This window comes from Spea bombifrons, chromosome 1 (genome assembly GCF_027358695.1).
Source record: "Spea bombifrons isolate aSpeBom1 chromosome 1, aSpeBom1.2.pri, whole genome shotgun sequence".
Classification (NCBI taxonomy): domain Eukaryota; kingdom Metazoa; phylum Chordata; class Amphibia; order Anura; family Pelobatidae; genus Spea; species Spea bombifrons.
The window spans coordinates 49566570-49584121 of NC_071087.1; the positions used below are offsets into that span (position 1 = coordinate 49566570).

Genomic DNA, 17552 nt, shown 5'->3' on the forward strand with positions numbered 1-17552 from the left:
CTTTATATGTTTATGCCATTGCTTCATTATTTAATGCTCAACATCTCAAAGGCTGAGCTTATGGTTATCCCACCATCCCCTCTGTCCACAATTCCTATAATCGCTATCACTGTTGACAACTCTACCATCCAACTGTCAGACCATGAATTTGCCCATTCCTCATACAAGAAACAGCTAAATCCACTCCCTCGTGATATCCCATCTGGACTAATACTAACACTACAGCTAAATTAATCTTTCTTTGTTACCGTTTCTTATCTGCTGCTCCACTGTGCCAATCACTCCACTGGCTGCCCATACCCTCCAGAATCAAATTCAGATTTCTAACCCTGACCTACAGAGCCCTTAACAACTCTGCAACCCTCTATATCTCTACCCTGTTATCCAAAAACACCCCTAACCATCCCCTTTGTTTCTCTCATGACCTTCCTCTATCTTCTTCCATCTTTACCTCTTCCCACTCCTGCCTCCAGGATTTCACCCATGCTGTACCCCTTCCCTGGTATTCCCTGTCACATCAGACCTTCTCCCTCCTATGCAAATTTCAAAAGCTCTTCGAAAACTGACCTCTTCCGAGAAACGCACAACCTTTCCTCATAACACTCTCAGTCAGCATCCTATTCAAGCCATCGGAATGTTCAACAACATCCCCAGCTCATCCAAACTCAACCAACTGATCCACATCCAAGTAGTCCTCTCCTACTGCTTCACTTCCCCCTCGCAGGAGCAGGGACATCTTCTCCTTTTCTACCAGTTTGTTACTGTTTGTGATTTAAAATTATTCTATTGACTCTGAAGCGCTACGGAACCTGCTGGTGCTATATAAATAATTGTAATTTAATGTGATTGATGGGCTGCATATTTTTAAAGAAGTAGGGGGTTGACAGAATATTTTGCAAACATCCAAAACCCTTAAAAGATGCCTGAGAAGGATTCAGTGTTTGAATGCCTGCTTGCTTTTTTAGTCATAACTTTAGCTTTTTGTTAAAGGAAACAATAAAGAAAACAAAAAGCAAGTACACCCTTTGGTATAAAATAGCATGATAATAGATTGTTCAAGCAAGCCACATTTGTATTCCTTTCAGAGCTAAGGGTTTTGAAATTGTATTTTTGTGTATAGTAAGGTATTCATTTTACTCCTTAATAATATAAGTGTCATTGAAAAGACTTATAAACAGACTTGAGTTCTAATACTCATTTGTTTTGACAACTCCACGTGGAATAAAATGTTGTATTTACTATTGAATACACCCCTCAGATATTTATCTTATGTAAGGCAGGCAATTGGGAGACAGCATTGAAATTAGTTACATTGATATCCATGTAGACTATTTTAACATTTCAAACCCAAGTTTATTTAATTCATTACAATTATGCACGGATGCACACATTCCTTGGGGGGGCAACAGTGAAATTTAGAAGCTTTAGTGGGGAATGAAAAACACCAGCAGAGAAAGTAGGAAATAAAGAAACGGAAAAATAATGATAGGAGTTAGCATGTCCCACATTTTTTCTTTGATTTGTTAACTTTGGCAGACAAAAAGGTATAGATAAATCTTTTCTCCTTTTTTCTTTCAGCTTATATATATATGTATGTATGTATGCTTATCTATGCTTATGAAGCCTAAATCAGGCACACATGCTGGACATTTAAATTCCCTCATGGTGATGTAGGAGGGGTAGGTAGTGATCTTTTAAAAATATGTTTTTGAACAGTTGATCACCTCCATGCCAAAGACAGAGGATGTGTGACTCAAGGGCATATGCAGGGCCGGCCCTACCATGGAGCAGAGTGGGGCAATTGCCCCAGGCAGCACTTTTTTTTTTAAAGCGGAAGAGAGAGAGGGCGCTGAGTGGTTTTCGCTTACCAAGTTGTCAGTACCCGCTCGGCGCCCCTCTCCTCTGCGAGCCCTCTAGCTCGGTCCCGGCTTGTAATGCTGAGCAACAGAAGATGACGTCATTTCCGACGCTCAGCATTACAAGCCGGCACCGAGACCGAGCAGGGAGACTCGCTGCAGGACTGCTGAAAGGTAAGTACAAAGGGGGGGGGATAGGGTAGATAATAGGGAGGGAGGGAGGGAGAGGAAGGGTAGATAATGGGGGGGGGCATTATGTCTTGGGCCGGCCCCCCTGTGGCACAGGGTATGGGGTACAACTATCATGCAGTCACTATTTAGTGAAGATACCTGATCTGGTTATTGGCTTACATAGAGCAAAGCCCTACAGACAGTTTGCACAGATAAGCAATCTTACTGGAAGAGGTGTTTTACAGCACTGCATTGTAGGTTCATTTTCCTTGTCAAGCTAGGAGCTGCAAGTTTGCTATAAGAATAATGTGTCTGGAATACGTTTTTGCTGCTTTAGGTACATCTCTGCAAAGCGTGTTCATTAAATTTTCACTAATGACATCTAGCACTATGACTAATTTAATTAGAAAGCCATCGTAATGTACCTTCATAAATTCAAATCACTTATTTCCGCCTTTGTTGATGTAGTAACTTGCTATATATCGCCTTTGCATATAATGATTTATCAGCGCATAGGAGGAGAATTATTTGTGTGGATAGTGGCCAAAACAGACTTTACTAACTGAATATTAAACATGATAAAAAGCAGAGTTTACCTCTATTCATATACATGTGTGTATATATATATATATATATATATATTAAAAAGGGGACATTTTTCATGCATTTTTTTAAGTATTATTCTCCAAATGTTGAGCATTTATGGTATAGACTAGTTTTCCATCCTAAATATCAATGGATATTCTAACTGTCCTACCTAGTGTGATGGATACTCATACTGTATGTATAGGAGTTATTGTGTACCGCCATCAAAAGGCCATCACACACATGCTTCACACTTTCTAACACACTCACAATGTTTCCCTACCTTTTTTCTGTCTCCTCTTCCCCAACCCCTCTTCCTCCACCTTTTCTTCTTCTGTTTTAGTCTGTTTTGCCTCCTCCTCCGACATTCATGCTCACATGCACTTATATAGAGACATTCATGCTCACATGCATTCAAACATACATACCACTGTATTAAAGACCGGAGTGGTGCCTTTCTTCAGTTTAAAGGGTTTATAAAATTTTAGATTCTCATGTTTATAGTAATGGTGTGATTATGTTCTTGTATAACAAATCATAAATATAGAGACAAGAGCCTTTAACGATTATCATTGGCATGGCAGGCTATTACATTATATTTTAATATAGCAGATTCCATAGAACTTTTACAATTGGAGCAGAGCGAAATTTAACAGCAACAATAAAATTGACAATATACAAAAACTGACAATACCATCAATACATATTATGACGTGCTGGTACAGAAGTAAAAGATGGCCCTGCTCTTGTAGGCGTACAATCTATTTGTAATGGTGCAAAGTTTGTCCAATACGATTAAGGGGATCACTGTATATAAAAAATTAATGTACCACGTTTCTAGAGTTAGCATTTCATCCTAGAAATGCTCGTTATTAAAAAAGTGCATTCAAATACCAAGATAGTTCTGAAATTGGAATAAATGATTTAAGCATATGCTTCCTAAATACACCAGTGTCTATTTTTGTACAGAATTTGGTATTCATCTGCTTATTTTTGTTTACTTATTGTAAATTATGACAGTAAATTCTTAGATATGTAGAAGGCGCACTCTTAATCTAGAACCAAACTTCATATAAAACTTTACATAGTATGGGGGGATAAAGTTGACTATTATACCTGAGACTGTCCACTAACAAAACACGAGACGTACTATGTACTGAATGCACATGTTCCGTATGCACGTTTTTACTCTTTATTGCTTATTTGTAATAGCCCCTCGTTTTGAAGAGCAATTTTTTTACGTGCCATTACAATGGATGCTTGCCAGCACTGACGCTGACATATGAGCTACTCTCGAAAGCATGCTGTGAAGTACCTGTGTGCAGCAATACTGGAAAGCAGTCCATTAGTGCGTGCATGAAGGCACTGCAAGACTTCTAATTCTTTACGGAATCTATTTCCATATTTAATTGTGAAAAGTCAGAGGGAAAGAAAAAAGTTGTAAGGCACCTCTTCATCCATTTCCTTGTCACCGGGAGTAGCGATTAGTAATTCTTCTTGGAGTTATATTACAATTTTCACTTAACATAATGTAGTTCCTTGCTGAGTTTGCTTCAATTAAGCCATATTTTATTTGGTAATGACTTACCAAGTTGACAGTGACCTTGAAGTGGATGTTGTCAACACTTCCTGGCACAAAAGTAACTAGTGATTTAAAGTTATTAATAAAGCATCCATTTATTCTTTTTTCCATGTCAGTATTTTTAAAAGGCTATTTAATTCAATTACGAATGTGATTCTTCCCCCCCCCACCTGAGTAATGCCTATTGCTTAGGCTTACAAGTTAAGTAGTAGTCAATTTATATTATTTTAATGCAGTGATTTCAACCGTCATACAAAGACATAGATTTATTTTTATGTGTTCATTTACCAAGGAATAGGTTCTCATTAGAGAAGGTTTGAAGGTTCCGATAAAATGGATGTGCATGGACTCTGCACGCTATATGTCCGTAAAATCATTGTATTAGTTAAGCATGAAAAGAAAAGTAAAAAACAGAGTAAGCAGATTTATAAGAATAGTTAGTTTGCCAGCATTATTTTAAATAAGCGTGACATGCACGAAAAACATACCAAGCTATTCAAGCCTAAAAGAGGCTTATCTCAGTATAGGGACTAGGCAAGGCAGTACAATTTCTGGTCAGTTTGACTCATTTTATGTGATACAGACATGGCTGGACTGTAAAAAATGACGTGTGTGACATTTTGACTTTTTTTTGTATTCCGGGGAACATAGAGCCACCTCAGTTCTGCCCTTGTCCCACTAAGTCTTCGGCATCGTCTGCATTTAATGCTTTTTTCATAATACAAAATTCAATGGAGATTAATCTATTTAAAATCATATTCATATTTCATTAAACATAGCTGCCTTATTTTTTTTTTTACATTTGAAAATATTCATAATGCCTTACTTAATCCCAAAGGTTTACAAAGATCATGGAGCCTAGAATCCTGGAATAAATGTAACGGGCGTTTTAAGTTAATATGTGATTTTCATGAGCTTGTAAACAACTCTTTTTGGACCAGTATGAGCCTAGTATGGCGATTCTTCCATGCCATGGTGGAGAGACACGAAGGCTGGAGCATCTCTGCTCATTTCAGAAATAAGCTCCCAGTTAGTAAAATTATGTTGTCTGTAAACGAATACCTCTTTTCTGCTTGTCTACCCGCTAACTGCGCCAAATGTTGCTTTAGAACATTGGCACGTAGATAGATAACCTTCTAATGTACAATATAATTCAATAACTGCATACTTTTACTTTTCCCTGAAATTTATTTATTTCTTGTTATTTTACAGTAGTCTTTCTTTAAAGGCTCATAGAACGTTTTAAAAAGTACAAAAGGACATACCAAGGTATGTTTGCAGCCCGTGCCAAATGAACAAATTCTATTCTGCAAATATTTTACATTCTTACAATTTCAATGATGTCCCATTTATCACACCTATTCAACAAAGTTCCTAGGTTCGGCAGCACCTGTTCTTCCCATATGCCATAAAATGGGAACAGACAACAGTGTGTAAATCACTCAGCTGGTGTGTGGATTAAATAATTGCTTCTTGAAAATCTCAGTTGTCCCACAAATGAAAGAGTATTATTGTCAGGTGACATAAAAAAAGTTTGGGGGGGGTAAGCTTCTTGATGCAAATGGACCCTAATTCACTGTTAATGACACGTGTAATATTTTACTCATTGAGTGGGCACTAATTTCATGTATTCAATAACATGTTCAACGATGCATGCATTTAGATTTAGGATAAACACATGGGGTATGAATGCTAAATTCTTGATCTCTCGTTGCTAATGACATGATTCTGTTGGTTTTACAGCCTGTACGTGGCTCTATAATGAGGGGTATCCTATCCAATCATAACAGTCTATTAGCCTGCAAGACCTTCAGGCTAAAGTATAATTCTGAAAATCTAATAAATACGTCCTCCTTAAGAACCACGAGGGTCCAGAACAGGGGCGGATCTAGACACACACTAATACACTCAAGCTCTCACACTAACACAACCAAACACATAAGCTTACATGCACACGGACACTAACAGAACTGGACATTCAACACTAACACACATGCACACAGACACATACACTAACATACCCACACACTAACATACCCACATTTACACTAACACACATGCAGACATTCATACTAACACACACCTTGACACTCACACTAACACACATGCACACATACACACATACAAAACTTCTATTTGTGTTGTAGGTATAAATACCTACCTACAACAAATTATTTATCCATTGAATTTTAATTACCGTATTTGCTCGATTATAAGACGACCCTGATTATAAGACGACCCCCCAAAATCTGAATATTAACTTAGGAAAAAAAGAAAAAGCCTGAATATAAGACGACCCCAAAGGAAAAAAGTTTTACCAGTAAATGTTAATTCATGTAAACTATTTTTTTTTAATAAAAGCTATGATTGAGAAAAAGATTTTTTTTGTTTTTATTTCTTGTATTTTCCAACCTGTCCCCCAGTTACGCACATCTGCCCCCAGGCTTGCCACACCAATATGGCTCTGTGGCCCATGATATGCCTTTTAACTCTCTATATGCCACTGTGCCCCATGGTATGCCTTTTGACCCCCTATGTGCCACTCTGCCTCCAGAAATGCCTTATACCCCTATATCCCATTCTGGCATTTAGGGGGCTAAAATGCATATTATGGGGCAGAGTGGCATATAGGGAGGTATAAGGCATTTCAGGAGGCAGAGTGGCATTAAGGGAGTTAAAAGGCATTGTATAGAGCACTCTGCCTCCAGAAATGCCTTATACCCCTATATGCCACTATGCCATTTAGGGGGTTAAAAGGCATATTATGGGGGCAGAGTGGCATATAGGGAGGTATAAGGCATTTCAGGAGGCAGAGTGCTCTATTAAATGCCCCCTTAACGCCACTCCAGAAATGCCCTATGCCCCCATTTAACACACACACACACACCCTATACCCCCATTTAACTAACTAACACACACACACACACACACACACACACACTCTCTCTCTCTCTCCCCCCCTTCCCCCGCTCTCCCCCCTCTCTTACCGCTGCTTCCAGCCGGGGCAGCGGGTTGACTTCGCCTTCTGCTGCAGCCGGAAGGAGGTGTGGCTAGCAGCGGGGGTTTGTATGCGTCCGTCGCGTATACTTTCCCCGGCTGTCAGAGATCAGAGTTCCCTGATCTCTGACAGTCGGGGAAGGTCTATGCGACGGACGCAGACAACCCCCGCTGCTAGCCACACCTCCTTCCGGCTGCAGCGGACGTTGTCTACGCGGATCGCGTAGACGTCAACCCGCTGCCCCGGCAACACAGCAGGAAGCACCGGTAAGTGTGTGTATGATGGGGGGGGGGTTGAGACAGGAGGATCCAGGTACCCTGCAGCGGTGCGGGGGATCTGGATCTTAGTCTCCTAATCAGACCTCTATTTGAGGTCTGATTAGAAGACGACCCCGATTAGAAGACGAGGGGTATTTTTCAGAGCATTTGCTCTGAAAAAAACCTCGTCTTATAATCGAGCAAATACGGTTTGCTGTAATATGATGTAAAACTTGTACATCATATTTATTTTATAAACCTTAAGTTTTTGGTCCTATTTGCAACTCTACACACGTTGTGCCAAAATTTGGTTCAAGAGGTACCTGTCTCAGGAGATTCTGTGTATTTACATGCACAGGTCCGGAGGTACAGCATCCAGTTTTGTGCTTGATTTGACAAGAGATTTGAATTAGCTATTTTGGCAAACATGCAAGGAGATAATCCATGGTATAGTACTGTGATCATCTCGTTCAGTATCCAGCAGGGCCAAACTGAGGTTTATTAAATATACAACACATTATCACTTTGTAGGATCTCAGGACAGGCTCACTGTAAGTGATTCTCAGACATGGTTATCGAGTAAGTATGAGCAAATCTATATTTTGAAATGCACATTTGAAGCCAATTTTCCATGCAAAACAGATTCCTACATGTTAAAATTATACATAAAAAATCATTTCTTTGTTTAATAGAAGGATACATATGCAACACTGAAATATAAAGGCGTGCATTTTGCGAAGTATTCAGGAAAACGCACAGAATTTCGGAATCAAGAGGGACCGGGTCCTGGTGAATATGACATAGATCCGTAAGTATATGAAGTAATTACTTTTTTTGTTTTGTGTTTTTTAATTTCTTCAAAGCATTTCACTAACTCTTACATTGTTCTTAATAAATTCTCGGCTGTATGAATTTCCTAAAGAGAGAATCATAGATAACATTACATCCTTTAGCATTTAGAGCTGGCAGATTTTATTGCAATGTGAATTACTGTCTAACATTTAACTGCAACGGGTGTTGTAATAGTTGCTGTCAAAACCAGTTTCCATATAATGCATAATGGATAATATAGCCTTCATAAAAAAAAAACCATACTAAGGGACGGGAGCCAAAACATTGAAGCCAAAATGAGCCCTGGAATCAGGCTGTGCTTCGAAGACAGCAAAAATAGATACGCTTGTGTTCGAAAGAATCCAAGGATGGTCGAAAAAACCACACTGTTATGGCGTGTCTGGTACAGCCGCACAAGATCTTTATTTTATTCAAGCTGCTAATAACACAGTAATTTGCCTCTAATTATTTATTATTCATTGCATCTCAGTGTGTGTAGTTAGAGTTTATAAATAATAAACAGTGATGGAATGTCTTCTGCAGATCCCATTCATTTCAATGCATCCCACCAACCTCTTCTAAAATATGTGACAAAAAAAATGCCGTTTTGCCCACCCATTCAATTTCTTACACTGATCATAAGAAACAAACTGTTCAGCACTTTTTTATGTTTTGGAGGAGATTAATTTAGCAAAATGCAAGGGCTCTACTAGATGAAGTATGTGGACAGAGGCCTGAATAGCTAAAAAAAGCTTGGAACGCCATCTTCCCTACAAAACTATTTATGAAGCTATATACAAATGGTAAAACTTCATTTCAGATTCTTTTACATTTTAGGTTTAACTTATCTTTAACAATAATTTAATATTCATCACCGTGGGCTTGTTTATAAATGGTAGCTAGCAGCTATTTTGCTTCCTAATATCTTTGCCAGCAAAAGCCTTGGATAAACTGCTTACTTCAGAAGTTGAGTGATTACCTTATATTTTTTTCTTTCATTTTACTGCTGTGATAGGAAGTGGTGTCAAATAATTCATGAAGTTATTGATTTTTGTGCAATCCAAAAATGTAAAAGATTTCAGGAAACTAAATAATATAAATTAATTATTGCGTAAGGTATTTTCAAAGTTTTGCCATATAAAAAGGTATGAGATGCTCATCAGACAGCTGCTTCATAGCCTGTCCTACTGTGCATCCCCACTTGGGATCATCTCAAATTTCAGCTCTCGTGCCATTACAGAGAAAAAAAACTCTAAATATCAGTCTAATCCCACCCAAAAAAGCAGTCCATAATGAAAACATGAGGCAAATTTCCTCTGCCCAAGGGAACCAACAAACTCAGATGTATGATTCAGCCTTCATTGCCCTTGCCAGTGGGGGGCGGTGAGTATGGCTCTAGGCACAAGAGACAAAGGAGGTCCACGTCTAGACTCACCGTACACACCCACCACAAGAAATCCCAGAACGGTGAAATGCTGTACAAATAGAGTACGAAGTACGTCTTGACCTTGATTGGCCTTGTCAGTGGGGTATTCTTTTGTAAGTTTGCCTTTTTGTGCAGGAACAGACTGAAATGTAGAAGGAGATTTTGAAGGAGAAGGAGATCTCTGAAGTGGCACAAGAGATCTAAGCTTTGAGATGCTCCCACGTGGGGAAACACTGTAGGACAGGCTATGAAGTGGATGTGTGTTCTTGGTGACAATCTCATAATAATTTTGAATGGCATTTCATCTTCTAGGGATCTCTTGGGGTCCACCTCAAGTGTAAAGGTGAGTCCAGACATGGATTTCCTTGCTCTCTTGTACCAACCGTACCCCACTGACGTGGTTATTGAAGGCGGAAACTTATGTGTGGGTTATACATAAACTTATTTGCCTCAAATTTTGGTTCTGGGTTGCCCTTTTGGGTGGAATCAGATTGATATATAGATGGAGATTTTTCCTCTGCAATAGCACAGGAGAGCTAAGGTTTGAGATGCTCCCAAGCGACGATACACTGTAGGACAGGCTATTAAGCGGCTTTCTGTTCTTGGTGAGTATATCATCCTTTTTTTGTATGTCCAAAGAGTTAACTCTAGTAAAGCTAATAAAATATTCTGTAGGAATCAACGACCAGAGGCTTTAATAGTTATTGTTTTGCTCAATTTCAAAGACTATATGTGGGCCTTCGGACTGTTGCTTTGCCCAAAATGCATCAAATAATTGATTTTGTTGCTTCTAAACAATATGGTCACGTTCGTTATCCATACACCAAAATAAGGTGTTGGTTCTAACAACTCACAGCTGAAGTAGTCAATAATAATGATATAATGGGAATTGTCCTCCTCAAATTAAGGATATAAGTAATATTACATTTTATATTTGAGAAAGCAAGTTTGGTAAAGATGATACCTTTACTGGCTAGCAGACGTATAATGAATTGCATTGCTTTCGAGACAATGTAGGTTTCTTCTTCAGCCAATGAAAGGATTGTCTTTACCAGATTTGTTTTATATTTGTAAAGTCATGTGTACCCTCACTGTCTTTTAAATGTCTTAATTTATTTCCATATAATATAGCGGCCAGCTAACTATTCCCACCTTTATCAAGAGGAGAGTCCCTGAGTCTTAAAAATAGTTTTATTATCTCTCTTGGCTGAAGAACGCTCAATGCCCTCAAGCCCCTGTTTACCGCTGCAATCCTTGATTGTTTCCAGGTGTTCTGATTTTTTAAATTATTTTATGATACTTTAATATCGGGAGAGATTCATATAGCATTTACACATTTGTACAATGTGCTGGCAAAAGATAAGGTCAAGATGCCCTAATAGCTTTAAATTGAACCCATCGTGTTTCCAAGCAGCAAATGTGTTTAGAAATTAGTTAGACTTTAGAGGGACTTCAAGTGGGCAGAGAGTAGGCAGCGGTGTACAGATCCGTTGTGGGAAGTAGGCATGACCAAAAGTGATCTGTATGATCTGATCTCCACGGAGGCAGCTGTTCCTGGCATGCATACAACATTGAATCGTAGTTATTAACTCAACTCCGAAGAAACAGTAAAATGAAAATTGTTTTAAAACAAGATATTTAGAATTTTATTATTCTGCCAAATATAAATGTTTTAAAAATATCATACTAATATTGCAATTTCCTTTCTATTGCATCATTTGGTGCAATTCTACCACTTGTGTGATATAAATATTTTATTGTACTCATTAGAAATTAATTATTCATCTTTTGTTTTTCATATTCAATTTGGCTTTCAGTTCTCTGATGCAAAACAAGTATTTTATATTGTAAGGCACAAGGTGAACACATCTGTGTGTCTAATTAATATACAAATACTGCAAAATCATGGTCATTATTTCTGGAAAAACAACTTATTTACCATAAGTGGATTCACATATCACGCACATGTTCTGACATATTTCGGGTGAAGCAACTTATTTACGATGAGTGCATTGATTTTGCTGCTTTGAAGTCAAGCACTCTTTAATGTAAACAGTTCATCATGTAAATAGTCAAATTAAGACTTATTCCGAAAGGGACACAGTCAAGTTACAAGTGCTTACTGCTCAACATTGTGTATATGTTTAGTACATGTCAGTTTGTATCACTGCACAACAAACTTTTCAATTTTCAATTAAATTCACTGCTTGTGTAAGCACATCAAAGCAAACCTTCGAACAGCCAATTGAGATCGAAATAATTCAATTAGCTTTAATTATGCTCAACAAGAGATTAAAGGGGTACACTTACCAAATATATATATATATATATATATATATATATATAAAAAATGTAATGAGGAAGAGTAAATGTCTGCATGTAGTGTTTATACACAACTGTTCTGATGACCCTAAAATTACATTTGCACTTATTGTTTGTCATCTTCATTAAAACTTACACTTTTGATTTTTTATATGATTTATATTCATTTATAGGGCTATAAATAGAATTTATATTTTAGAGCTTCTTGATCCAAGGAGAAATTCACTTGCCTTTTAGAGTCAAGAACAAATACCCTGATTGGCAGAATTCAAAGTAGCTATTAAATCAACTGATAAAAGTATTAATAATTATTATCATTATTATTGTTAGTATTATTTTTATTGTTAGTAGTTATTATTAAATTAAATATTGTGTAAAGCAAAATCAGTATTGCATCTTACAACAGAAGGGTAAATTTGTTTTAAAGTGTATTTAGATTCCTTTTCATAAGGGTGCATTAATTGAGCTACAAAAATAAAAAAAAGTTTCTGTACCCCCCATTGAATTGCATAAATTGAGATATTTCCATTACTCTTCATTGTAGAATGTTTTAGCGTGTGTGGTCTAGTTTGTGTGATATAGGATTTGGTTTTTATATATATTGTGAACTTTACATAATTCACATCCAATGAAACCAATAAAGGTTTAGACTGATAATTGAACCGGGCCCCATATTCTTATATGAACTACAGTGTGTTGTTTTAGAACAAGATCTTAGCAACCGGAAACACCGGTTAATAATGCTTATCTGCTTAAAGTATACCTAAAGCACATTTACATTCCAAGTATTCTGCTTTTCAAGAGACAGTGCCTCTTTGAGATATAAATCCCTCTGTCCAGTGGGATATTCTAATTAGGCAGCCTTATTAAATCATACTTCCGGCTGTTATCAATGACCTGATACCAGCTGATACAGTCTCCATAGTGCTGTACCTGATTCCACGTGTCCATCTGAGCAGAGCTTTGGAAAGACATCATAGTCTGGTGCTCAGTACAATGGATGGTCACCAAGGTAGGTGAAAAGGGATCTGCCCTGTGACAGACCTAGGGCCATGCCAATCATAAATACATCACTATTTGTGTCTTCTTTTCTCCCGGTGTCCATCTTTTCTAGGTGCTCATAGTGTTTTCAGGATATGAATGCCTAATGCTCTACAGCCCTAAAAGTATTAAGGTGTGGAGTGAAAGCAGAAAATGTGTTTATAAATTGGTGTTATTAAAAGACTCTAGCCATACTTCTAAACACAACCCTAAAAGAAAAATGTCCCTCCTTGGACATTTGAAATGTTAGTACACAACTGTTTGAATGACGGAGGAAGGGCTACCGAATGGGTTAATAGCCGTACTTTATTTATGCATCCAATTCCCCTAAGAGCTGGCTCATTGTATCTTTCCTTGTAAGTGCAGATCTCTCAATTAGAGAGTGATTTGGCCCTTATTAGCTACTGTAAACACAGAAGAGAGAGGCTTTCATGGCACTTGTTTAGATGTCTGAGCAGCCTGCACTACAGACTCATAAATCTTTCTTTGAACTTTCTAAAGGGAAAGTGCGCTGCATTATGAGAATGTCAACTCTAAGAAGGAAGACAAGAAGAAATATGAGCCATTCATTCCACGGTATCACGAAGTAATCGCATTACAGGAAGAGAAGAAGGTAAAGTCAATTTGGCTGTTCATAGTACTTAAATAAAATCATTTACTGTTAGAGTGGAACTCATGAATTCCTAGCCCTTATGATTAGAATGAAACCAGATGACTACACCAGGCAATGTATTAGCATGGAAAGAAAAATTGTTTCCAAAAAGAAAAAAGATCAGTCTTCTGCTTGTATAAAAGTGCATTTTTCTCCCTTAATCCTCTCGGTGGCTTTCACTGGTTTTTAGTGGTTTACCAGGACATAGAATACAAAAGTGCCATTATCTAATATGTAACTACTCATGTATTGGGAATTAATAATAAACTATTCTGGTGGTCATATCACCATAGCGACCAATAGAATGATCCAGTGAGCAGGATCATTTCTCTGGTTGCTATGGTAATGGCGTCGCATTTCATACTTTGCACCGCATTGATGATCAATACATTATGCCACTGATTTTTGTCTTATGTTTATTGAGAAAGAATTGAAACATGTAATCATGTATCCCTATGTGGTGGGGCTTATTATATTCTATCACATATTTAGCTTTAGCATCAGCCTTTTGAATTAAGTATAAAATGTTTTTCTCTAAGTATATTAGTAGACATTTAGTTGTTGATTTTTTAATCTGAACAAAAAAAAGCATGTGCCAAACACAGTTTGTTTGTGCTTTATTATTGATTTTTTTTTGAATGAATTATTTTCATTATATTATAAAATTCAGCTATTTCAGTGAATGTGTTTTTGGTTATGACAGCCATCATTTAATTTGCTTTAGGTTTCATAAGCTGTCAGAAATACTGTTAATCAATGTTTTGTGCAATATTTTTTAAAATAACATCAATAGTTCTCATTCCATCTCATTCCATTGATAATCACTCTGAATAATTACCAAGATATCACGTCTAGTCTGATAATCACTTGTAGTTTCAAATAACTTTTTAATTCATACTTATTCGTCTTCAGTATATCGCCATAATACAATGGATGCAAATAAGTTAATAAGTTTTGCGAATAATTGGGTATTATAGCACTGAGCTGCGTATTTACAGAAGGTGTGACCTCCCAATAATGATATTCCTCAGTAGTTATTGTTTGCGTAACTTTACTGAATGTCCTATTGAAAATCTGATTACATTCATCTACATTTATTATGTGAATTAAAATATTGACATCCGTGACTTCTATCAATCTTTAGAAAAAATCTACTGGACTTAATTAAATCAGTTTGTCTCTCTGTAATTTTCTCCCTAATGGAATATCTTCTTTATTCCTGTTTTCTAATAAAGCTTTCCTACATGTAATGCAAATAGAAGATGTTAGCAAAAGAGCACAGAATTTTATGCTTTCATTTTAGAAAATATGATTCTTGTTAATGATTTTTAAGGTGAATTGACACATTATTTTGAGGTTGATTATTTAACAGTAAAATGTGTAACGTGGTTCCACAGCATAACCAAATTTGAATCCAGAATACCTTTAAAGAAGTCCATACATGGCCGGAGCTTTCCAATGTGAGTCATTAGATTTTTTTTATGCTCATCACAGCCACAAAGCTATTCACTTTGAATTTGAATTTGTGCTTATTCATCCTAGGCACAATGTAGTTATTAAAATAACTGCAAACAATTTCATTCCTTGAACCTGAACGTGGCTGATAAATCATTATTTGCATTTGCTGTGGCCTCAAAAGTACCGAAATCCCTCTGTAACGACCATTTGCTTTAGTGAATGGCTTATTGAAATGCTGTTATAAAGATTACTTGCAAAAATCACTAAATGAGGTGTTTCGCCTATTGGGATTTTGTGGTAAGACGAGTAAGACTAGAGTGTAAGCTTGCGTTACCTAATTAATTGGTTTGTCTTAGACTGTCAGTTCTAGTTTTGCCAAATCCCTTGAATATTTGCATTGTAAGAAATGCTGCGTAAACTGGCACTATATAAATAAAAGATATAATAATAAAGAAATAACAATAATAATAATGAGACACAGAGTGAAAATAGTACTGCAATATTGTGGATATTCCATACAGTGTTGATAGTGTTGGGTCCGTCTTTACGTTATGAATGACCACATTATAACCAGTGATACACATAATAATCCAAAAGAGGATTTTTGATTGAACCAACATATAGTAAAAATGTCAACAACAAAAAGTCTTTAGGGTACTGAAGGGGTTAAATGGAAGAGAGGCGGGTAAAGCATTACCTAGGAACGTCTATGTGTGCATTTATTTTTCGTATGAATTTTATTTTTAAAATTGCCTGTTTCGTGTGTACGTCCATATAAAGGATAACGAGGGTGATCCCTGACAAACTGACAAAAACAAACTGCAAAAGTGCTGAAAGATAGTCATCATTCGTCCAGTCGCCCCCACGTGTATCCACCACCATGACAAGCCATTTATGTTGTTGCCGGTGTGCAGTTATGGTGCTGTTATTAAACACGTTTCTTCCATTTTGTACTCTCAATCTTAATCCACATTTCTGCATTTCCCCCTCTTTTTGCTTCCATATTTAGATGACTGTAATCAGGGACGGTTCTGCTTGTTTTTTTAATAGCACACTTAAATAAAATTGATGAATCTTTATGCAGACATAGCAATAAAAATCCAAAAAGTAACCAGTGCCAAAAAACGGGCCAGAGTTCAAATACGCATGCAATGTAAACGATTAATTAATGAAACAGTATAGACTGTTAAACCTGGATGATTAAGGCTTGAGTCTTTACATCAGAAAAAAAAACTGGCAGACTAGATGGGCCGAAAGGTTCTTCTCTGTGGTCAAATTCTTGGTTCCTGTGGTTTATTCACTAAAAAGACAGTTGTCAAGAGAGTTTGCAGAAGAGTTAATTCCTTCACTTCACTTTATTCATTACGAAACACCGGCAAATTTCTCCAGGAACAAGGTTTGAGCTAGCCATGTATAGAGTATAATTCAATGGGCTAGGAGACTTTGAAGAACCCTCACTTATTTAATTATGCATTATACAATGACAGCCAAGCTCCTTCTGCAACAGGAGCTCACTAGGGTTGGACTTTGATAATGTATAGGGAAGTTAAGGAGTTGAAACGGCAATTCTCATGCAAACTCTCCTGTCAACTCTTCCTTTTGTTAATAACCCTTTGGGTTTCTATGTAACTTGCAACATGTGGGAAAGCTTGGTTTTTTTTTCTGAAACATTACTCATATAACCACTAGATGGCAGCAGATCTCCAGCGCAATACTTTATGAATCAGCTATGCCTCAATTTGTGATGTACATAAAGCGGGACACAGTAGTTTCATTTATTAGGGCATGAGTAAAATGTATTTTTTAAAATGAAAATTTAATAGAGGCAAATTGCTCTTTGCTGAAAATCATATTCTTCCTTTAAGAGGTTATTATGATGGTCTAATGGCGCAGTTGTATTTTAGAATCAACTTCAATTTCTATGAACATGAGTTTGACACAACATTTGATTACCTACGCATAAACTTGATCTGGCAGTAGAACAAACAGGGCTCAATTTGAAAGGTAAAATGGTTGGCGAATTTGTCTTACGGGTAAAAATAGTGTGCCTTTTCGATATTCACATTATGCAGTTTCCTAAAAAAAAAACAAAACTCCATGGAATTCATCAGCTGAGTTGTTAATGATGTTGTTCGAACGTAATAATAATAAGAGATCAGAAGCTGAGTCCAAAGAAAATGAATGAATTCTTGTAAATAGTAAATGCAGACGCACACACAAAAATTAAGATAACTTAGGCGCTATGAGCAGAGATCTAATGAAGCAGTTTTCTTTTATTGCAAATCAAAGTACATGGGTAAAATCATAACATTGATTCATAAAACATTATTATTTAAAATAAGAGGGCCTTGCCAGTATACCATATGCTTAAAA

The 17552-nt window shown here is 36.9% G+C and overlaps 1 protein-coding gene across 1 annotated transcript in view; it reads left to right on the plus strand.

Moving 5' to 3' along the window:
• The window catches only part of STPG2 (sperm tail PG-rich repeat containing 2), a 388217-nt gene that overhangs the window by 18213 nt on the left and 352452 nt on the right, over positions 1 to 17552 (plus strand). The window contains exons 6-7 of the mRNA XM_053461576.1: positions 8142 to 8257; positions 13571 to 13682. Coding sequence (XP_053317551.1) covers positions 8142 to 8257; positions 13571 to 13682 — 228 coding nt within the window. The remainder of the gene's footprint in view (positions 1 to 8141; positions 8258 to 13570; positions 13683 to 17552) is intronic.